Genomic DNA, 24,136 nt, shown 5'->3' with positions numbered 1-24,136 from the left:
AAAATGGGTTGTTCCTCTAACGCCCCCCTCCCCTCGCCAAAAAAAAGTAATGTTGACATTGGTTTCATTCTGGCTGAGCTCTTGATAATAGAACTAATGTTTTGATTGTATTTGCTGAATTTTGTAGCTGTAAAAGATGTGAATAGAGTAACAAAGACCTGCTACCAGTATATTCTGATTTATGATGGGTTACGAAAGGTCACACTCTTATAAAGAATGTATGATGATTATATACCCTTCATTTTTATGAAATTCTGATTGGGAATTACTTAATACTTTAATATTTGTGAATAATGTCAACTCTGGAAATGATGAATGACAAGCTGGGTTTTTATTTTAATGACACAAGTGGACAACATACAAATAAATCCTTATAATAAAACGAAGTCATAATTGGTCGGAAAATTTACATTGTATTAAAAATTCCAAAAAAAGAAGAAATATTTAAATGAAAACCAACAGGGCTAACAAATGCTCCTTTGAGAGATCGACTCCACAAACGGACGCTTTCCACCGTGACAAATACAAAGTTTTATTCTAAAGCATACAATTGTCATCGTTGTGAGGAATATACAATGGCACAGCCGACCACAGGAGCCCTTAAAAGCCACGAGGAACGCTCTCGTGATGAACACCTGACCGAATACACTGAGCAGGTCACACTAATGCTGGATAATTACACTGACCGCCGACTGAAATGCCACTGCTGGGAGGCTGCTGTGGTACGTTAAACAAGCAAGTAGGTCGACGGGGAAGCGATCTTCTGGGATCCTCGTAGTAGAGATCAGATGCACTTCCGAGACAGAAGTTGCAGATCAGACACTATCCTCCATCTGTCTGTCTCTCTCTCTCTCATAAGGTTCTATCCTACTAGTTGAGATATTGAGCGTTTTAAAGTTTTCACATTGCATAGAGCAAAACTAAATATAAAAACATTTAAATTTAAGATTTAATTTAACCCACTTAAAATAAACACTTTAAAAAAGATCTACCGCCACCCACGCGTAACGAGACGCGTTCGAGGAGCTACGCCGTAAGAATAACTCGTGCTTGACCAAAATAAATTCCCCCACAGAACCTTACAATTCCAAGGCCACATGTTTCCGTGTCAGAACTAGAGTTGTTCCGATACCAGTATCGGAAATGCCTCCGATACAGCCTAAAATGCTGGTATCGGTGAGTACGCGTCAAAGCTATACTCCAATCCCATATGACGTAATTTATCAACAACACATGCAGTATCCTCCTGCTGAGAGTGAGCATTATAAAACAAACGTGTTTTTAATCGACCGTGAATTAAAGTGTCAATGCTGTTTGTCATTTTAACAGCAGATACTTTCTTAAATGCCATCGTCCCGACAGAGCGGTGTGACGGGGAGCTCTGATGTGTTCGCTTCCTGGTGTTATTAGCATTAGCTGACGAGCTAGCTGAAAAGCTAGTTTTAGCTTTAACGTTACCTTGGCTAAAGTTGGGGCTATTCATAATCCAGCAATAATGGCTGCAGACCTGCAAGCAAAGTACAGCAAGTTGGCACAGGAGTAGGGGTGGACGGTATGAATTTGCGCTACGGTATGGATTTTGACTATACCTTGTGACCGGCAGAGCAACTTTAAAGTAGCAATGACGTAACCAGTGTGGAGCACAGAGGCTTTGCGTAGTGGGCGTGTCAACGCGCAATTGTCATTTCATAATAGACACGGAACATACCTTCAATTCTAGAAGCAAACGAGCTCTTCAGCCCTGCGTTGCACAGTGTGACGTCTTCTCTCGCGAGTCGCACAGTTTCTATGTGTAATGTAAACTCTGCGACGGATCCAATGGTCTAACATTATCTTTTTCCTCCTTTTTCCGTTTTTCTCGCCTCCCAATGTTAGTCGTTATGCCAATTCCCAATCCCCTTCCTGGTGGTAGCGCACTCTACCCCCTACCGTCGGTCTGGGAGGGCGGAGACTATCACATGCTTCCTCCGACACATGTGTACCCAGCCCACCACTTCTTTTCACCTGGCAGCGCTGACTCTCACTGAGAGTGTAACGTGTGGAAGGTCACACTACCTCTCTTAGATCCTTCCCTCGCTGTGCAGGCGACCCCGACCGAACTGTAGGAGTCGCTGTCCACAACGACCCAGACCCACCCACCGGATTCCCTCCCACTGACTCTGCCAATCGAGCCAGTATGACGGCCGGCCAAGCCGGAAGCAACGCTGACAGCTGGATTCGATACCAGTGTCTCTTGCGTTGTGGACGAGCGCCTTGTCCGCTGCGCCACCCAACCGCCAAATCTTAAGTAATGTTAACTGTTGATGTAGCCTCAGCAAGCTGATGTTGGCTACTCCTAGCAGCTCTCGCTCTCCCCCCCTCCCTCTCTCCCCTCCCTCTCTCTGCTAACAATCCTGATTCGATTCTTGAACCCATTTCATTCCAAAGGAATATATTGATGGACATTAGCTATAGTATATAGGTCAGCAGCTGTAACAGAATATTATTTTTTATTTGTATTATGTTTCAACAACGACAAAAAAAAAAGCCAGCGGTGGACCGACATAAACGCTGTCCCTGTTTACTTGTTAAGGACATGGTTCCTTTTCAAACCGTCGATAGAAAGGGCTTTAAAGACATGGTCAAAACACGATCCAAGATATGCATTACCTGCCAGCAGACACCTGAGAAAAGGTTTTGCATTTTCTATTGCCGTTTTGCACAATAAATGTTCTTAAAATACCTCTGTACTATGTGAAATATGTCCTAGTAATACAAGAGTACAGTAATGGCTGCCATACCAGTGTTTTACCCCTTCAGAAGCATTTATATAGACATTTTAAGATAAATGAATATACCGTGATATATACCGTTACCGTCTATACTTTTTAGACCATACCGTCCAGCCCTACACAGGAGTATTCCAAGGTAAATCACTTTTTCACCAGTAACGTTACATTGTCTTTCCATCTAGCTCACGTTAACTGGCTAACCTAAGTGTCGTCACTGATCGACCTCTCGCACACATGCACGCAATTAATGACATGTTGCGGTTTAGCTTTTAATGCCAAAGGATAAGAGTCTGAGGCGGAGTCTCAAAAGATAATGTAGAATATTTATTAAATCAACCAAGATACACGTTACTAGCTAACTGAACCGGAGCCTTCTGGATAGCAAGTATAACACAGCGTATGACGTCCGTGCGGAACCAATGTCCCAACACCAACAACAGTTCCGTGGGTGAACTCATTGAACATAGTTGTCAATTAATAATACTAATCTATACAATCACCTGTTGTTGAATAACAATAACAATTAAAAAAAAAACAGTATATATAAAACAGTATCTGTACGCCTTTATTCGCCGTGGCGAGCACCCTGTGCCGCATGGGCGCCCATGCGCTGGGGATCCTGGGACGGGTAGTGGATGTGACCGGGGGGCCGCATGCCCATCGGGGGCGGCATGGGGGGTCCCATGGCACCCATGGGAGGGGGGTGGAACATCGGGGGACCGAAACCTGGAGGAGGAGGGGAAAAAAAGGAGAAATGTCAGGTTACTTTTTGGCCGTTTATCATTATTTATTGTTTATTTTATGGATCCCATTAGTCTACACCCATGGGTGAAACTAAGACTATTCTTCCTGGGGTCCGAACACTTAACACATTCGAGGCCAACCACATATATATATACGTGTTTCGGAGCCAACGCTTGAGTGCCAACCACGTATATATACGTGGTAAGGTTGTTTTGGCTTTTATTCCATTGTAATATCCTACTCAATGTCACCGAGCGGCACTGCAGATTTACCCTACTCTTGGGATTCGGAAAAGTGCATTACCGGCCAGATCCTCATAGGGGCGCTGTCTCGATAATGCAGTGTTCCCTGTTACAGACCGGTGTTTTTTTTTTTTCATCATGGGTGGACTTTTTTGTTAGCCTAAATCGATGCCTATAGCCTGTAGCTTGGAATACGTTTTGGGACGCAGATTTCAGTGTGCAGTAAAGGAATATATCATCAGCGAATGGACATATCGATCTACCAGATGGCGATCGATAACTGGGAAATACTTTGGGGGATCCAACCGGCCCACGGTAAGATCTTTTTCACGTAAATTACATGCTGATCAGAACTTGTTATGATAGCCATCCACCCGATCAGCGTATGTGGCTACTGAGGCTAACAGTTATTGGTAATCAATAATCAGAAACGACGTCCCCCGCCCCCGACGTCCCCCGCCTTCATGCATTCATGGTGGACCATCATACCAATCATATGCAGTTTGAGTTTTAACTGTAGCTTCTGTATATCCGAAATGCCATTGGATTTAACGTTAGTAGCTTAGCGGCCTGTATCTCGCCTTCCAGGAAATATCCCAGCCGAAATCCCTTATAACGCTTATATTCAAGATGCTATAAAATGAGAACGTATTGATGATTTTTTTTTCTTTAAGCCATTTTGAAGGGACGGTTTATGGTCTCAATTGACAATGAGAATGGACAGATAGCAATACTATAAAGTATAGATTCAGCTCTACAAACAGCCCCACGGACTATGCAAGTCTGTTTAGAAATGCTGGCCGTCTACAGTGATTTTAAACAGATCCAAATGGCCATGAATGTGTTAAGTGCATTTGTTCTTGGTAGAGGTAGAGTAAAATGAAGACCCACCATGTTGGTTGAAGGTAGGGATGGGTATCGTTAGGATTTTATCGATACTACTACTCTTATCGATACTGCTTAACGGTTCGGTACTTTATCGATACTCTTATCGGTTCTTTTTGGTTATTTTTTTGCAAGAAAAAAAGACAATTAATTAAGAACAGAATCAACATTGCTTTATTATTTATAAATACAACTTTATAAATAAGTATTATAAATAAATATAATTTCTTCAGCAACAGCAGCAGCAATGTTCTTTTATATAACTTTATAAATAAATATAATAAATTAATATAATTTCTTCAGCAACAGCAGCAACAATGTTTTAAATGTGTCTGACTCTGAATTATAGACTTTTTATAATAAACAACAAATGCAAAAGGCTAACAGAACTGTGACACTCGTTCACCCTATCCTCTGTCATCCTTCCTCTAGCTGCTAGGGAGAAAGGACTTTGGGTGGTGGAGGGAGGTAGAGGGAGGATGTGTGGTGGCCCTGGGCTCACTGGGCTGGGACATAGTGGCTGACGCCTCAGCTTGACGATCTATAAAAAGTTTAGATTGTAGTATTTGTAGCTAAACAATTGTTTTGTTTATTAGCCTATTTGTAATAATTCGTTATTAGCCTAGGCAACTCCGTATCTTGGGTTACGGCTGCAGTATGCAGATGGAACACTGCGCGCAAGGCAGTCGAATACGCGCATTTCTGCACACTAATATCATGTTTTGCCAACAGATGTTTTGATAAATTGATTTGCTCGTATTGCCACCCTTACTGGCAAATGTTTTGTTGCACTTGTGGCAACGTGCATTGTCGGCATTGACCCTTGTAAAGTATATCCATACTTTAGAACGCTTCGCTCTATCCGCCATGATCACGACTCAGTGCATGCAGAGCTGCTGTCTGTGTGCCGCGCGCTATAGCACGGGGCGTCGGGGAGCACTTTCATTAAGGAGTACCCGTATGTAGTACCCGTATGTCTATGTGTAGCACTAGCGAGCGACTCGCGAGGAGTGTGTGTAATAATTGACTCGCTGGCTGCGGCTCGCTTCTCGTGCAGAGACAGAGAGAGGATCGTTCGCAACTTTTAAATAATAATAATAATAATAATAATAATAATAATAATAATAATAATAATAATAATTTCTCTAGAGTATCGATAGCAGTACCGAGGACGTCAGAGCTTATAAATACTCCGGTATTTTCTAATATAGTACCGGTTCCCGTTTAAAACCGGGGTCCGGGGGGCATCCCTAGTTGAAGGTGCTGCAAGTGGTATTTTTTGTTTGTTAGAATAAGTCGTCTACATGTTCAAATAATAGCTCTAGACAGTCTAGAATCAGAAAGGTCTGTATTGCCAAGTGGTTTGCACATACAATGAATTTGTTTTGGTCGTTTGGTGCAACATTAACACACAATTAATCTACATTCCAACAGCCGTCACTGATATAGTGTCGGTCAGTAACATGGGTCTCTCAGTCCCTGCAGTAAACAGTGAACACTAAATACATCTTCTGGTATCCCGTTCCCACTTTATCCAATCATGAGACAGAACTCACTGCAAAAATAGTCTGATGAAAATAAGAAATAAAAACTAGTTTTAAGCTAATGTGTCCTTGAAAGAAGTAAAATAATCGCATTTGCAGTAGGCAAATCTGGCTTGGCAAGATTTCTTGAAATAAGTAAAAAATAATATCTAGGGGTTTCTCTCCTGATTGGATAAAGTGGAAAGGGATACCAGAAAATGTATTTTCTGTTTATTGCAGAGTGGAGGGACTGGGAGACCCATGTTACTGACCAAACACTCACTATATCAGTGATGGCTGTTGGAATGTAGAGCTATTGAACACTTATTTTAACAAATAAATACCACATACAGCACCTTTATGATTGGGTGCTGTTTTGAAGGAGTCTTGTGTAGTTCAGGTGAGATGTCATGAGTTCCTTTGAGAATGGCCATGCTTGTGGCATTTCGTCTCATCAAATTTAAGCTAGTTTAAAATAGCCTAACTTTAGTGCAATATCTAATGAGCTAGCATGACATGGCTGTTACCCGTGGATTCCTCAAGATGTCTAGTTTCATACAATACCAGTATTCATGCTACCTTATGTGCCTGCTAGAGCCCTTTAACCCGTTCATTACCAAATGGCGACAATAAAGAAGGTTAACCCTTTCACTGCCACACGACAAAGGGTTAACCCTTTCACTACCACACTACAGACGGTGGTTAAAGGTTAACCTTCTGTAGTGTGGTAGTGAAAGGGTTAAAGACAGCTAATCAAATGGCAGGATATCAGTCATATAAAACTCAAGACACCAATATATCTGTGATTTTCACTAGCGATTCAGATTGCAAGTCCTAAACGTTCAGTTTCAGGGGAACCCAAGCACTGGGTCGTTTAACTCAACAGTATAGGCTTACACCACCCGTTTTGGTTCACTGGACAAAAAGTATTGACTGACTACTGTATTCTACATCAAGAGATCTAACATGCTTCTGTGTAAAAAGAAGACTCAAGATATTTTAGAAGTACAGGGAGGTAAATGGACTGCATTTCTAAAGTGCTTTTATCTAAAGCGCTTTAAAACATATGCCTCACATTCACACACCTGCGGTGGAGGGGACCATGCCAGGTGCTGACCTGCTCATCGGGAGCGGTTAGCGGTCAAGTGTCTTGCTAGGGCTGTCCCCGACTAAGGATTTGGATAGTCGACTATGATTGGCCAAAATTTGCCGTTAGTCGACTATTAAGTCGACTAAAAGAAATAAATATATATATATATATATATATATATAATTTCTTTTTTTTTATCATCCCATTTGGGATGTGGGGGGTGCTTAATGTCTGAAGGAGTCGACTGAAGGCTCCTTGTCCTCTGCAAAAGCATCCAATTGGTCCACTGATGGATACACGTTGATATTTGTCTAGTCTAGTGTGTTCATTAGATGGGTGAAATCCTCTTTCAGTGCCTCTGTGCGTGTTTTCTTAGGCAGTTAGCCTCTGGTATGCGTGCCATTAGCGTTAGCCACGCTTCTAGGCCTCTTTTCTTTTGGAAAGAATGATAAAAAAAATTATAATATATATTTTTTTGTATTCGACTAAGAGGTTGTCAGTCGACTACGGCTCCTTTCGACCGATTAGTCGACTAATCGACTAATATGGGTCAGCCCTATCAATCAATCAATCAATCAAATGTATTTGTATAGCACATTTAAACATGACGCTTGTCAACCAAAGTGCTTCACATAGCTAAGCTAAGTACAAAGAAAAGTATAAAATAAACAGAAAAATAAAACAAAATCAACGGATAGACAAAGGAAAAACAGAACAACACGTCAACAAGAACGGCCTATGTCTTGCTCAAGGACACTTCCGACACACTGCGGGGAGGAGCCAGAATCGAACCTTCTGATTACCAGACGACTGCTCTACCTGCTGAGCCACCATCGCCCCCGTACAGATTAATCCATTATTCACACACCTTACAAAACACACGATGAAGGCGCTATTCATTCCAGGGCTGAATTCGGTTCAGACAAAAAGAATGTTCCCTCCCTTCTCGTCAAGGGGGGAAAACTAGAGATGTTCCGATACCATTTTTTCCTTTCCGATCCGATTCCGATACCTAAGCTTTGGGTATCGGCCGATACCGATACTTATCCGATACCAGTGCATACATAAAAAAAAAAAAAACGATATTATATAATTTTTTTATAAATATATATATATATATTTTTTTTTAACAAATACTGTTTTATATATACTGTTTTTTAGTCATAACTAGAAGGTAATGGTATTTATTCAACAACAGGTGATTGTATAGATTTGTATTAGTATCATTAATCAATGAGTATGGGGCTTCAGCACTGCAGATATACCCTACTCCAATGATCCACACGGACATTATACGTTGCTGCACTCGCTACCCACTGGCTCTGCAGATATACCCTACTCAGTCTGTCTACAAGGCTCCGTTCAGTAGCAGTCGTATCTGTTGTGATTTTTGCACAATAAATATTCAACATTCTCTTTTGAGACTCCGCCTCAGACTCTTATCATTTGGCACTAAAAGCTAAACATTGTCGCCGATATGGCTGTCCGCAACATGTCATTAATTGTGTACGCGACGTGCAATTGTGCAATGACGACGTTACCTAGCATGAGCTACCGGTATATGGGAAGACCATAGAAGACTGTAACGTTACTGGTGACATTGTGATTTAACTTGGAATACTCCTTTGCCAACTTGCTGTACTTTGCTTGCAGGTCTGCAGCCATTATTGCTGGATTATATGAATAGCCCCAACTTTAGCCAAGGTAATGTTAAAGCTAGCTTTCGGTTAGCTGACGCTAATAACACCAGCCACCAAGCGAACCCATGAGCTCTCCGTCAACACCGCTCTGTCGGGACGATGACATTTAAGAAAGTATCTGCTGTTAAAATGACAAATGGCATTGACACTTTAATCGATTAAGCACACGTTTGTTTTATAATGCTTACTCAACAGACCAGTGTTGTTGATAAATTACGTCATATGGTATCGGAGCGCAGCATTAGAGGGTACTCGCCGATACCAGCATTTTAGCCAGTATCGGCGGCTTTTCCGATACCAGTATCGGTATCGGAACAACTCTAGGGAAAACCCCCCGAAATACCCAGATGAAAACATGGTGGCTAATCAGGGAGGGACGTCTGAGCCCTGGATCGACGCTTCAGAACAAACATTCCAGGTTTACCGGCTCGGGAAGGGGGGGGGCGACAGTGGCTCAGGAGGTAAAGCGCTCGCCTGGCAACCGGAAGGCTCCCGGCTCGATTCCCGCTCCTCCCGGGCAGCGTGTCGACGTGTCCTTGAGCAAGACACTTAACCGGCTAACTGCTCCCGTCGGTGTGTGAATGTGCGAGTGAATGTTTACACAAAATTGTAAAGCGCTTTGGATAAATGCGCTATTTAAATGCAGTCCATTTTAAATATAGCTTGCCGGAGTGAAAGGCGTAAAAGGGAGAGGGGGCAGGCGCGCTCATTTCAGAACTGAAAACGCAGCCCGGCCGGGGGCCTAAAAGCGCACGGTGACAGAGGTGACGAGGTTTACCTGGAGGGGGTGGGTTGATGCCGGGCGGAGGGGGCAGAGCGATGTTCATGATCGCAGGGGAGGCACCGGCGTCCAGGTTGAAGTAGTTAGTCGTCTCCTCGTCCAGAGATGGCGGTGGAGGTAGAGCTGTGGGGAAGGAGAGGGGAGACTTTTTTTTTTAATCTCATGTAGAATAAATAAAAAAAGGAGAAGACAGAACTTTGTAACAGTGACTTGTCCTGCACTTGGGCTACGTTCACACACTGCAGACGAAAGTGGCCCAAATCTAGATTTTTTTCCCTTTTTGCTCATAATGTGACTCAGATCTGATTCAGTGTGAACAGCACAAATCACATGATGGAATCAGATCTTTTCCGATTCTGATTCGGGCCACTTTCATAATGTGGTCCTAAATCAGATACAGGTCCGATTTGTTTTGAATTAAAGCTGGCCTCCTCTGCATTTATAAATGAAACCATTAACTGTCTGTGACTTCAGTGTCCTCCATGTTTACATCCATCGTTGTTATTGTTCATTTGTGCATGAAGGTCAGTTCAGGAGTGTGTGACCAGTTCACACTGGAATCTTGAATCTGATAAAAAAAATTAGAAATTAGATCCGAGCACTCAAGCTTACAGTGTGAACAGAGCCTTGGCGAAGTCGGCACCCTGTTGTGCAATTCTACCAATTTCATCACTTATCTGCCTTATTATTAGTGTCTAGCAGAGTAAGCAAACTCAACAGCCGTGAATCATATCATTCTGTGGAGGAGGACATGTTTGGACACAACGCGGCGCTGAAGAAAGTAAAAACGCTCCACTAAACACTTGTGTTGCGACGGCCTCCAGCCAAGTCCAGCAGGGCGGCTGCTCTCCGTTCATGATGTCCCATGTAGAGCAGCAGCGTCTGCAGGACCTGGTGTTGCACCTCGAGGCTGGAGAGCAGCCGCCCTGCTGGACTTGGCTGGAGGCAGTTGAAACGGGCCATGACACACACACATACACACAATATACAAACACACACAATCGCACACACACATACAAACACACACATATACAAACACACACACACACACACGTGGCTGAAGCTGGGGCAGGACGCTCACCTCCAGGCAGACCAGGAACAGGGTCCAGTCTGGTTCCCATCTCGCTGACTCCGTCCTTAATGGCCTCCTTCCCTCTCGCTGCCTGAGACCTGGAGGCACATTACAAGTTAATCACCTCAGTTCATTTTTATGCCTGGCGTCGGAAGATAAGGGAATCAAACGTGCGCTTTCCATAAATAATTTTTTTTTTGTGAAAACGTTATGTTCTTTTTCATATTTAGAACGTGAATGTTATATAACATTCTATGATATTCAAAAGATCTAAGGTCTGAAGGGAGCGTTCATATCACACGTTATATACACTTTGATCGGCTGTGCACTTTATACATTGGCTGAATTCAAACGATGGCACAGCGGAACGTTTTATTTTTTCGATGACATCACTGGAAGACCACTCCACGCCCTGCAGTATTACATAAAAGGGGGCGGGATGCGTCTTCCTGCAGTGTGAGGCATTTTATCTGCCTTTGAATATGAAACCTGAAATCTGACAATCATGCGTTACAGCGCCAACGCCGACTGCCTTTTGAATTAGTATATTGTTTTCCCCCTTGCTTTGATTTCGGCTGGACTTGGAACAGACTAGTTTTGTTTTATTTGTCACGTATAAGGTGCATGTACATTACAGTGAAATTATTGGTTCTGTATGAGCCTCCTGATATTGTGCTTCATACAGTAAAAAAAAAAGAATAAAGACCAAACACTAACAAAATACAAAACTAAAATGTAGAAAATACAGAAATGAGGTAGGGCAAATTTGTAAGAATAAATAAGATAAAACAGGGTGTTTGTCATTTAAAGAGTGTTTAAAATGTCTAAAGAGAATGAATGATCGACTCACCGGCCCCATTTGACGGTGAGCCTGCGTCCGTTGATGATGAGCTTATTGAAGGACTTCTCAGCCGCCATCTCGGCTGCCTGCCGCGTGGCGAACTGGATGAAGGCGCACTGCTGCCGCTGGACGATGGTGGTGGTGCGGATCTCCCCGAACTGGTAGAAGTGATTCCTGCAACAGACGTATAGGAAGGACGCCAAGACTTTAGAACCAAACGTCCCCCAAATATCAACCGATGCTCTTTGTGAGCGAGTGAAACGATATGATCCTTGTAAATACCGTACTTTTCGCACTATAAGCCGCACCTGAATATAAGCCGCAGCAGCTAAATTGAATGATGTGTACATATATAAGCCGCACTGGACTATAAGCCGCAGGTGTTTTAATGTTTAATTACCATATGTAATTAGCATTGGGACACAATACTGTCGGACAAATAACAAGAATTAACTCATTTAAAAGTTGTATTAAGTTTAGCAAATAAGGGAACAGATAACTAAAATGTCAATGCAGTCAAAAAAGCAATATTTCTATTTTTACATTTTCGGGTTTGGTCACGTCGAGTCACATATAAGCCGCACCGTTATATAAGCCGCAGGGTCGAAAAATGGGGAAAAAAGGTGCGGCTTATAGTCCGAAAAGTACGGTACAAATGTCAAAATTATTCTCGGCCCCCGAATTGATACAGATTTAGGCTGTGGAGCCCCATATGATTTTGTCCCGAGGGACCCGCAGCGGAGAAGATTTTGGTCGATATGATTTAAGACCAATTGTCCAATTCCATCGCCGTCTACTATGGAACTAACTAATTTAGGAGAGACAGATAGAGAGAGAGCGTGAAACCCATGATCAGGTCACTCATTGGGATAAACTCTAGTGAATAAAATAGTGAAACAACATAGGCGTAGTTTTGGGGGAGATTGCAGGAGACATATTGAGAAGAGGTCAATTTGTCCCCCTCAAATAAATATAGCTAATATGAAAGACAACCCCCTTCCCATAAGAGGTACAAAAAAATAATAAGGAGGTCAAAACATTTATATATTCTTCTTACCTGTAACTATATATTAACCAACAGGACACCCCTACAGGACCGTACCATCTCAACCTTGCAGATGTGCCTCTCATAAAAGTACACCAGAATGCAGGAAATCAAAAGTGTTTGACGCTCAAAAGTGCCCCCCCCATGTTGAAACCAAACCTACGTCCCCCCGGGGGTCCCTGAACCACATGTTGAGAACCACTGATTCCAGATGACCGAACACTCTCGGAGTGCGCGGTACACATTGTTTCACACGGCACATCGAGCTCCCAACCTGAGGTCGTTGTCTGTGACGGTGTCCCCCAGGCCTCCGATGTAGAGGGTGGTGATGGTCTTGTCCTCCGGCGGGTCCAGGCGGGGCATGGTGGAGGCCCGCTTCAGCAGCTTGTCTGCCACCGGGTCGTTGATGCCGTAGTAACGGTCCTTGATGTTCTGGTCAGCCAGAGGGTCGTCTGGGTCCGTGGGCTTCTCGTGCCTGTGTGTGTGTGTGGCGAGAGAGGGAGAGACGTGAATGACGTTCAAATAATCCAACAAGGGAAGTCAATATAATTTCAAGGACGACCACCACCCGCGACAAATCTACGGTGAGGGTGCAATAAGCCCAAACTATATGAAAAGAGATTCCTGCACAATTAGATCCACGTGGTATTTCTCAAAATGGTAAAATAAAGGTAAATGGTGCATTTATATAGCGCTTTTATCCAAATCTAGTTCCTCACATTCACTGACACATGCAAACACAGATGGCGGAGGCGACCATGCAAGGTGCCAACCTGCTCATCGGGAGCAGTTAGGGGTGTGCAAGTGTCTTGCTCAAGGACACTTCGACCACTGCCCGGGAGGAGTGGGAATCGAACTTTCTGATTACCAGATGACAGCTCTACCGCTTAAGCCACTGTCGCACCCAAGTTCTCAAGTTTTTAGGAGTACAAGACCTTCTCTGTCCACGACCTGTATGTTCTGATGAAGGTTGTCGGGGGGGGGGGGCTTGCCAGTCCAAGTACGGCGTGGATCTAACTGTGCGATAATCTCCTTCATTCGGTTTAAACCAAATTAAAAGAAGAGATGACAGACGACTAGTGTTATTTCCGTCTTGAATGGTCTGGAAAAAGCAGTAGTTACTAAGAAGTCAGACGCTCAAAGTCTAAGAAGTCAAATTTCCCTCGGGATGATTAAAGTATTTCTATTCTATAAGAAAAGAAAAATAGATATCCATCGATTACTTAGGTAAAGAGTGAACTCTGTTCTCATTACTGCCATTTAAACTAAAGAGAAAGAAAAGATGACAGCAACTGCATATTTCTGGCATAAACAAAAACAAGAAAACAAACAAGATATCCATCAACCGCTAGGAAACAAGTTGCGTCTAATTTCTGGTGCCACAGCGCCACCAAGTCAGCTCCCGGGGTCACTGCAGCTGTGGTGGTGGTGATCTGTGGCGCTCCTCACCTGTAGGGGCACTCCTCTCCTCTCTTGCACTCTCCCTTCACCCAGAAGGAGCAGATGTGGGGCCGGTTCCTCTTGTAGTACGGCGTGGTGCGGGCCAACTTGAGCAGCATGTCGCTGGAGCTGGGAGCCTTGCCCAGCAGGCCGACGGGCCGCGTCCCGTCAGAGCCGGCGATCTGCGGATACGGGAGTGACGGCGGGAGGAGGGGGTCAAGCGGAGCAAAATAGGAGGGTCTGCTAAAAGGCTGATCTTTTAATCTATGCCCGTTTTCAGTGGAAGCGTTAAGGTTTTCGCTAAATGTTATTTCTAATATGCCTCCCGTCCTGCAGACAGGGTATCTGCAGGTTTAGCCCAGTCAGATTTAAGGCTTTTTAAGACTTTTTAATGCCACTCAGAATTAAATTTAATACCAATTTCACGATAACAAAATGGCAAAAATCATGGGTACTCTCAGTACTCATTCAAGGGTACTACAACTATGCCTGCACCTCATGGTACCAAAGCACCTCAAAGGCACTAAAAACAAGATTACAAACATCACAAAACAAACTGGTCAGACTACTGCTTAACCTCACTCCTAAAACCCATTTTTACCCCTGCCCACATTCAAAACCGCTCTTAAAGAGCACCTACGGGAGACTGCAATTCGAAACTGGCCACCGTAAATGTCCAACCCCCCCCCCCCCTCCTAATGTACAGTCTCATCCCCATCATATATATATAATATTTTCTGTTAGGATCTCTGGGTAACAGTACTGTATATTATTTGCATATCGTATATGTCACAAATGTAACAGTACTACAGTATATACCTGTATGTCATCATGTATGTCCCTATGCCATAAATGTCATGATGTCATGTATGTTTTTACTGTATTTATTTCTGTATATTTTATTTCATTTTTATTCTATTTTACTCTACTCTTATCCTAGGCAACTTGATTGATTTGTGTTATTATTCTAATTCGTGATCTGTCCTGTCTAAATGTTTAAATGTTGAGCGATTTGCAGTGTCAAATTTCCCACGGGATAATAAAAGTATTTCTATTCTATCTATTCTATGTTGTGTATGTCAATATGAATTCAAAATGGGGGACCCTGATGTAAACAAGACAAACGTCTTTCTCTGGTCTGCATCCCCTTATTATTGTGTGTATTGAGCTGTACTGTATTGTACACATTCTGCAATCTGTTAAATAAAGTTTTCATTCATCCAGTTGTTTTGTTTTTGTGGTTTGGTTGAATGAATACTTTATTTAACAGATTTCAGAATGGGTACAATACAGTACAGCTCAATACACACAATAATAAGGGGATGCAGACCAGAGAAAGACGTTTGTCTTGTTTACATCAGGGTCCCTCATTTTCAATTCATAGTGACATTTATGACATGCACAACATACATGACATCATGACATTTATGGCATAGGGACATACATGTATATATTACTGTTACATTTGTGACATATATGATATGCAAATATACAGTACTGTTACCCATAGATCCTAACATATATATATGATGGGGAGGAGACTGTACATTAGGAGGGGGTAGGTGTGTGGTAGAAAATAAATACATAGGGTGGGGTGAAGCTCTCACTCTCATCAACACAAACGTGTCCTTGCCCTTGTTTACATCCGTGAAGAGATTTTTTGGATGCAAGAAGCCAATCCAAACCTGGCTATGTAGGACGTTTTATCTTTTCCACACGTGAATGTTTTAGCGACTTCAGAGTCAGGGAACATCGCTTGAAACACCTCTCCTAGTCCCTCATTTCCATTGTAGGACTGATGCTTTGCGACCGTATTTAGAACCCACAGTACCTCAGCTTCAAGGGTTGGCGTGGAGCCGAACGTTAGCCGGACAGGTGCAGATGTAATTGGTGGTAGACCTACCTGTCCCTCAGCAGTTGATGTAGACAGCGTCGCCGTCGAAAATAAATTTGATATTGAAGTTGTCTGCAGGCGGGTTTTTGCAGAGGTAAACATGCTTAGCGCTGTGCATGTGTGACTCGACTGCTTTTATTCCCATCGTTCCCAGTTTAAAATCCTTTTTGCAGAGTTTGCAGCGGGCCTCGTAATTATCTTTCACTGGGACCAACCACGGTGCAAAAAACAGAGGGTTTTCGAGCCAGTTCTCATTAAATTTGCACTTTCCCATGTTAAATTAACGAGTGCAAATAAATACAAATCAATTAAACTAAACGTCAGCGTTATCGCTACGGCTTGAATAACGTGTTACCTATGCTCCGGTGTTCTGAAATAGCTCCCGACGGCGACACACATTAAGGACCACATTAAGGTTCCGCCCCACTGCGTACAGTTTGCGTGAAAGAAAAAAAAAAGCCTGATTTATCTCCCGTTAATAGTTTCCCCCCAGATTTCACAATGAAACATAAGATGACATGGCATGTTTTTAAGACCTCCGAAAGTCGGATTTAAGACATTTTAAGACAAATTAAGGCCTTAATAGTTGATAGTTGAATTTAAGACTTTTTAAGACTTTTTAAGGTCCCGCGGACACCCTGTGCAGATGTCACTATAGTTTGCTGGGTTCCTGCTGAACTCCTTTGACCAAATTTGATATTTTGACAACAATGGCAGATGCTGGTCCCCTGGTTGAAACCAGCACCATCAAGCCTATAGGAAACCTACAACTACCGCGGAAACTGCAACCGTACCTCTCTCTCCATGTTCTGTGTGTAGTACTCCTTGTTAACATCAGACTTCGGAACATCGTCCTTGATCGCCAGCCCGGTGTCTCGCACCTGGATAGGTAAACCTGTGGGTCGCAAAAGGGAGAGACTGTTGGGACGTTCTGGGAGCTTGGCGAAGCTAAACCAAGTGCACGGGACAGATGTCGTCACAATGTTCTTCATCTAGACCTGGTCTAGTCCATGGAGATTTCTTTTGTCACCCAATTGGCCTATCTCAAACGGCCCTCTTTTTCTTGATCCTCCAATCACAACTGTTGCTTCCCTTTGGGCACGGAATGCAGCCAATTGCTGGAGAACTAACGGCTGGTGAACTTGAGACCCGTTAGGACTCTCTGACTTAATAATAAACACTGCATGGACTCTGGTGCGGTGTGCTACTGTGGTTTGGACCATGTATTACCAGTGTCTGATTGAATCCTGCCACTCACTACTGTTCACTACTACTACCGTTATCACTATTATCATTACTACTTGCACTTGTTTCATGTTCTATTACCCATGTACCTATCCTATCTGTAGCCCCTTATGCTGCTATGTCACTTGAACCCCGAGGAGATTAATAAAAGGAACATGTGACTTTGTCTGAGGGAAGCAACAGTTGTGGTTGAAGGATCAAGATAAGGGGGCGGGGTTTGAGATAGGTCAATTGTGCACCTCATCCCAAAATGTCATCATTCTTTACAGACAGTAAAAGGATCTACAGGTGTAGGCCTGCCACGATAACACATTTTGCTGGGCGATTAATTGCCCCCGAAAATATCGCGATAAGCGATATTATTGCGACCGGTTAGAGAATTTTTTTTTGAGAAATTTATTTCCCAAAACTTTTATTTTGAAGCCCACCGCTCCGTCTTTTCCGGTGTTTAGACTTTTATTTTGAAGCCCACCGACCGGACCGGAAGTACTGTTGTTATTATCCTAGCGGCACCGCCACCTATGAGCGGCCAACTTGTCTCGTCCGGTTGTGTTTTTGAGCTAATGATAAAACAAATATTGAGATTGTTGGTGAACAACTAACTTTAGGTTAGTTTTAACGTTAGCTACTAACGTTAGATGCAGCTACTACAGGCAATCAACGATGAGGAGGAAGCGTCAAAGCAGTATATAATAGAATAGCTGTGGCGCGTAGGCACTGCAGCACGACTCGAAACTACCTACTACGTTATAATAAATGAATTCATGTTTAACTTGTCCCCGTGTCCAGTCCTTTGACTAGCCCCACCCGTTCATTGTAAACAATGATGCATGTAATTGTATTAACGTTATTCTGTGTTGTAGCTATGCTATACGTTGTATTTCGTTTGTTAGCTAATGTTGTTAGCTTTGAATGAGAATCAACACTCGATCTTTCATCTTTATTTAGCAGTCCAGTTTCTCCGGGCAGTAGCGAGTAACTACTTGGGTCTAAAAATAGCTAACGTTACACTATAAATAACGCTACTTGGTTAAAAGGAGCAACACCATTGAGAAATGTAGTTAAACTATATGTGGCGTTGCTACTGCCCCACGGAGCTGTGCTCTGTAGTATGGCCAGCGGCCCCCCACACGGACAGTGACTGACAAGGCGCAAATAGCAATTAATCGCGCCCGTCAAAATCATTGCATTACTTTTAATTATCGCGGCAATTAATCGATTTATTGCTTATCGCGGCAGGCCTATACAGGTGTGTGTGTGAGCGAGAGACACTCACCGTACTCCAGGTCCAGTAGGCATGTCTGGCAGACGTTCTTCATCTTACTGCAGGTCTGACAGACCTCTGTCTTCTTGAAGCGCATGCGTGTCCCAGGGCACCACCGGAACACAGTGAAGGGCCGGGCGCAGATCTGACGGGACGAGAAACATCGCCAAACATTATTAGCCCGCTATCAAAGCCGACTGCCGCCACGGGCCCGGTTGTCCTTCGCGCCGTGCTAAGCTACGTTGAGAGCGGTGCAAATGAGTCAGAACTGAAGCTACTCATTCATCTCATTGGGTTATTGTGTTTTTATTCTTTCTCCCCTACCTAGTGTTTTTTTTTGTCCCCTTTTTTCACAATAATTGACCTCAAATAGTCAATAGCAAGCTATTGATAACAATCTCCAACGCTACCAACGAGGTAGCGAGAACTTATCAGATGGATAACCTATAACTGTGTTTTAATGACTGTGTGGTTATAAGGGTTATTTATTCCCAGGTAGGAGGTTGATTCTACAATATTGCCTAAGTGAGGTGGATAATACGGTACCCAAAGGGATACCATAGTTTTTGCTATTGTTATTGTTACTCATTTTAAGTCTGTTGTAATTTTTTTTATTTATAGTCTTGTCATTATTATTATTATTATTATTGTTGATATCAATGTTGTCTGTGATGTTGTTGTAAAAAGGAAATTGGAAATAAAAATGTGACATACCTTGCATTCTTTCCCATATTTCTCTTTTGTCTGTAAAGAGACAAAATGGAAAACATAAGCCCACACTCCATTTAGTCATTTAGCCGACGCTTTTATCCAAAGCGACTTACAGGTTCTGTACAACAAGTCAGCAGGAAGGGCACAACTCTGGCAGCTAAGTAACATTGTTCGTCAAACAGTGTCGAAACTCATTACTCGACACTCCATCGCAACTGTTACATCCCCCCCGCAGGTAAACAACTGGTAGTCAATTAAAATATAAATTAAAAGAGGTTAATGTTGCCTTACCATTCGGATATAAGGGTTTTCTCCCAAACATGTCTGGCACAGAACTGGGAAGTCCTGGAGAGAGAAATGGGGGGGGGGGGGTGGGGTGGTAAGCACAGTCAGGCCGTATCCATGGAAACAATGAGGAACGCAGCAGAAAAGGTTTGGTTTCCTTCCACAGAAAAGATAGTATGTTTACTTTTCTGCACAGGTCATGAATGTTCAGACAAGCTTAATATTCGGTTTATACATGAATATTGAATACATGAATATATTTCTACGTTATACATGAATACATGAATATATTTCTACGTTATAGTCACATTTTTCTTTCAAAGTCATTTGGCAACAGAGGTCCATCAAACGGTTAGTTATACGCTCTTTCAGACTGTGTGACGCACAGACATGAAGCTCCGCGCGGTGCTCTCGTGCGACAGGAGTCTCGGGCAGTGTCAGAGTCCTCCTAGTTGTACCTCCTAGTTACACACACACAGTCCCCCACACATATGCATTTCATCAGAGGTCAGAGCTGACAGAGCGCAGGGTCGGCCCGCAGTGCAGCGTCCCTGGAGCACTTTTGGGGTTCAGTGCCTTGCTCTGGGGAACTCAGGCAGAGATGGTGGGCACCGTAGATGTTTATACCAGCCACCCTTCAGTCCCCAGCACACAGCTGGAATACACCCTCCTGTCAGTGGCAGGGATCCAACCAGCGACTGAACTGGCCTCTTTTACCTCTGGGCCTCCCCCCTCCGACTACTTTGAAGTGGCCTTTTTTTGTCCGTCACCTAAACTCTGTTAACCTACGGCACGGCTGTGGGGCTAGTCGGTTCCCTGGCTTGCCCTTTGGCGTGGAAGGTAGCAAGCATGCCTCACCTTGAAAAGCCTGTGCTTGGGCTAACTCCAGGGTGGCCGTGAACTTCAGACTACAGTACATTCTCTCCGTTTGACTTATGAGAGGGTAAGCAACGGGCCAAACTCCCAAAGTGTGAATGCTGTGCGAGCGCTACGGGGCTTTTAATGGCTCCCACTTTGCCATCTGTCGGAAGATGCAGTTTCAGTCCAAGTACCGACTGCTGAGCGGGAGAGAGACGTCGGGTTCTGCCATTCTAGCCACCTCATCAGACAACACACTAAATATAACAAGCGTACAGCGAGGACAGTCTAGGGTTGCAAGAATCACATCACACCCAAGTGTCTTTAACTAAAACCAATATTGCCCCCCCCTTCCTCAAAGTTCCTCCTCCGTCTCTCATCTCCATCACGTGAGTCATGAGTAAACTGACCCATAGTCTGCTAAATGGTAAATGGCTGCTTTTTTATATAGCGCTTTTATCCAAAGCGCTTTACAATTTGTTACTTACATATTACCCATTCACACACCGACGGCGGAGGCAACCATGCAAGGTGCCAACCTGCTCATCGGGAGCAATTAGGGGTTAAGTGTCTTGCTCAAGGACACATCGACACGCTGCCCAGGAGGAGCGGGAATCGAACCGGGAACCTCCGGATTGCAAGACTGCACTACCTCCTGAGCCACTGTCGACCCCTGCTAGGGGAGACTGTTGTGGATCCATAGACACGACCAGTAGACAAACTATTACTACTGAATTCAAAGCTAGCTAAAGCTCTGTAGCAAAGTTAGGCTGAGGTCAGTCAGTCAGTGCCATAAACTGCCTAGCTCTGTAGCAAAGTTAGACTGAGGTCAGTCAGACAGTGCCATAAACTGCCTAGCTCTGTAGCAAAGTTAGGCTGAGGTCAGTCAAACAGTACCATAAACTGCCTAGCTCTGTAGCAAAGTTAGGCTGAGGTCAGTCAGACAGTACCATAAACTGCCTAGCTCTGTAGCAAAGTTAGGCTGAGGTCAGAGAGTACCATAAACTGCCTAGCTCTGTAGCAAAGTTAGGCTGAAGTCAGTCAGACAGTGCCATAAACTGCCTAGCTCTGTAGCAAAGTTAGGCTGAAGTCAGTCAGACAGTGCCATAAACTGCCTAGCTCGGTAGCAAAGTTAGGCTGAGGTCAGTCAGACAGTGCCATAAACTGCCTAGTTCTGTAGCAAAGTTAGGCTGAGGTCAGTCAGACAGTACCATAAACTGCCTAGCTCTGTAGCAAAGTTAGGCTGAGGTCAGTCAGACAGTACCATAAACTGCCTAGCTCTGTAGCAAAGTTAGGCTGAGGTCAGTCAGACAGTACCATAAACTGCCTAGCTCTGTAGCAAAGTTAGGCTGAGGTCAGTCAGACAGTGCCATAAACTGCCTAGCTCTGTAGCAAAGTTAGGCTGAGGTCAGGACTGACCTCAGTCTAACTTTGCTACAGAGCTAGGCTGAGGTCAGTCAGACAGTACCATTAACTGCCTAGCTCTGTAGCAAAGTTAGGCTGAGGTCAGTCAGTAGTACCATTAACTGCCTAGCTCTGTAGCAAAGTTAGGCTGAGGTCAGTCAGTAGTACCATTAACTGCCTAGCTCTGTAGCAAAGTTAGGCTGAGGTCAGTCAGTAGTACCATTAACTGCCTAGCTCTGTACTGTAGCAAAGTTAGGCACATTTCAATCAATCAATCGATCAAAGGCTGAGGTTAGTCACTGCCTGCATGTCCGTGCGGCTGTACTTTAGAACAAGAAGAACAGCTGCTGGTCATAAACAGTTCACCGTGTGTGAAATGTAGTAGAATTGTTTACAACAACAACAAGGCCCGACCCCTCTTGATACTAAAACGGACCATGAACAAACGAGAAGCCATGATAATACGTGGACTAGTAGTATCACGACATGCCGGTTAATAAAAACTGGAAATTATATTTTTGTCTTTGATGCGAGAATAACGCTATCAGTATAATCAGCTAGCGCGTTTAGTTAACGTTATGCAGTTAACGTCAAGCTTCTAACTAGCTAACGATCCAACGTTACAGGATCATCTCCACCTCATTCGTTTTTTGAACAAACCACAGCCAGCCAAACCGTGACAGCTAAGCTAACTAGCTACCTGGAGTTGTAGCTTATTGTAACAATTCCCCCATATCTATACACTCAGCCACAATTATTTAAACTGTTAGCCAATGTAATATAGAGGCCCAATCAACTAACTATTCTACTTCTACAAAAGAGGGTAAATACTATCGCTTCTGCCACGCTTCCGCTAGTTAGCTAGCGTTACATGGCTAGCTAAGCGGTTAGCTCGCTAGTTAGCTACTACCTATAACACAGTCAGTAATAGTCGCCGTTTCGACTTGGATGGGGGCACAATCATACGCTTTTACTGAATTCCCATATCTTTAAGAAACGTTAGTAGCATTTTCTGTTAAAAAAAAACAAAACAACATACCGCGTCTTCCCAATTCTGTCTGTTGTACGTGTTAGCTCCCAGGGACGTCGCCATTTTGGACCGGGGAGGAGGGACTGGAGGCGAAATGGGACAAAAAACAATCAGCGTTAAAAAAGAACTCCAAACCCCACAAAGAACTCCAACCCCACAATGCAACGCGCGAAATGACTTTAGCAGTTCGTTTTTTGAATGAACAATCCAATATCTCAGCTAGTTACACTTACAAAGCTTACAAAGCTTGCATTTGTACTTTATTCTGTACTTCATTTTGTACGTCACTTTGTACTTTAGGTTGTGTTGATTGTTTATTGTTTAAAAAGGATCCCCCAAAAGGCAGTAAATTAGACCCAGGCAACTACCGCCCTGTTTCTATCCTTACCTCCATCTCGAAAGTCATGGAAAAAATTGTATACGAACAGGTCGAAAAATACCTTGCGGAAAAAAATCTAATCTACGAATTCCAATCTGGCTTCAGAACATCCCACTCCACTGACACATGCCTTCTCTATTTAAACGACCACATCAAACAAGAGGTGGACGCGGGCAAATACTGCGGCATGGTCATGCTGGACCTACAAAAGGCCTTCGACACTGTCAATCACACCATTCTGATTGACAAGCTAAAAGCAATTGGTTTTGATAGTCTATCAGTGAGCTGGATGCAATCCTACCTGGAGGGGAGAGAGCAGATGGTGGAGGTAAACGGTACCCTATCCCCCCCCCTCACAGTAAACTGTGGTGTTCCACAAGGAAGCATACTAGGTCCGCTACTGTTCCTAATTTATGCAAATGACATGTCGTCAGCTTGTGACTGCAACTTGTTCCTGTTTGCGGACGACTCAGCCCTGCTGGTCTCTGACAAGAACAAATTACAGGTTGAAAAAACCCTCAGCTCAGAACTAAGCAAAATCTGCATATGGCTCGCTGATAACAAACTATCATTACACATGGGCAAAACAGAGTCCATTCTCTTCGGTTCAAATAACAAACTCAGCAAGACCGACGGCTTCTCAGTTACAGTGGGTGACAATATTGTCACAAGGAAAGAAGATATTACCTACCTGGGTTCCATCCTAGAGGCAAATCTTTCCTGTGACAAAATGGCATCCAATGTAATAAAAAAAGTCAACCAACGAACTCGTTTCTTGTACCGGATCTCCTCACTGGTAAACAAGAATACCCTGAAGACTCTAGCAGGAGCACTCATTCAAGGGTACTACGACTATGCTTGCACCTCATGGTACCAAAGCACCTCAAAGGCGCTAAAAACTAAATTACAAACATCTCAAAACAAACTGGTCA

The 24,136-nt window shown here is 43.6% G+C and overlaps 1 protein-coding gene across 1 annotated transcript; it reads right to left on the bottom strand.

Moving 5' to 3' along the window:
* Nucleotides 1–312: 312 nt before the first annotated feature.
* Nucleotides 313–22,908, bottom strand: rbm22 (RNA binding motif protein 22). The gene is made up of 11 exons (XM_084331911.1): nt 22,835–22,908; nt 19,540–19,593; nt 19,252–19,281; nt 18,550–18,682; nt 16,823–16,923; nt 14,144–14,316; nt 12,969–13,169; nt 11,659–11,823; nt 10,818–10,906; nt 9,734–9,859; nt 313–3,497 (listed from the first exon to the last, which is right to left on the bottom strand). The coding sequence occupies exons 1-11, from the start codon at nt 22,886–22,888 to the stop codon at nt 3,337–3,339; spliced, it is 1,287 nt and encodes a 428-aa protein (XP_084188037.1). The 5' UTR covers nt 22,889–22,908; the 3' UTR covers nt 313–3,336.
* Nucleotides 22,909–24,136: the final 1,228 nt, after the last annotated feature.

This window comes from Notolepis coatsorum (genome assembly GCF_963971535.1).
Source record: "Notolepis coatsorum genome assembly, chromosome: 16".
NCBI lineage: Eukaryota > Metazoa > Chordata > Actinopteri > Aulopiformes > Paralepididae > Notolepis > Notolepis coatsorum.
The sequence above is the reverse complement of the archived record's forward strand: the minus strand, read 5'-3'. Positions and strand labels throughout refer to the sequence as shown.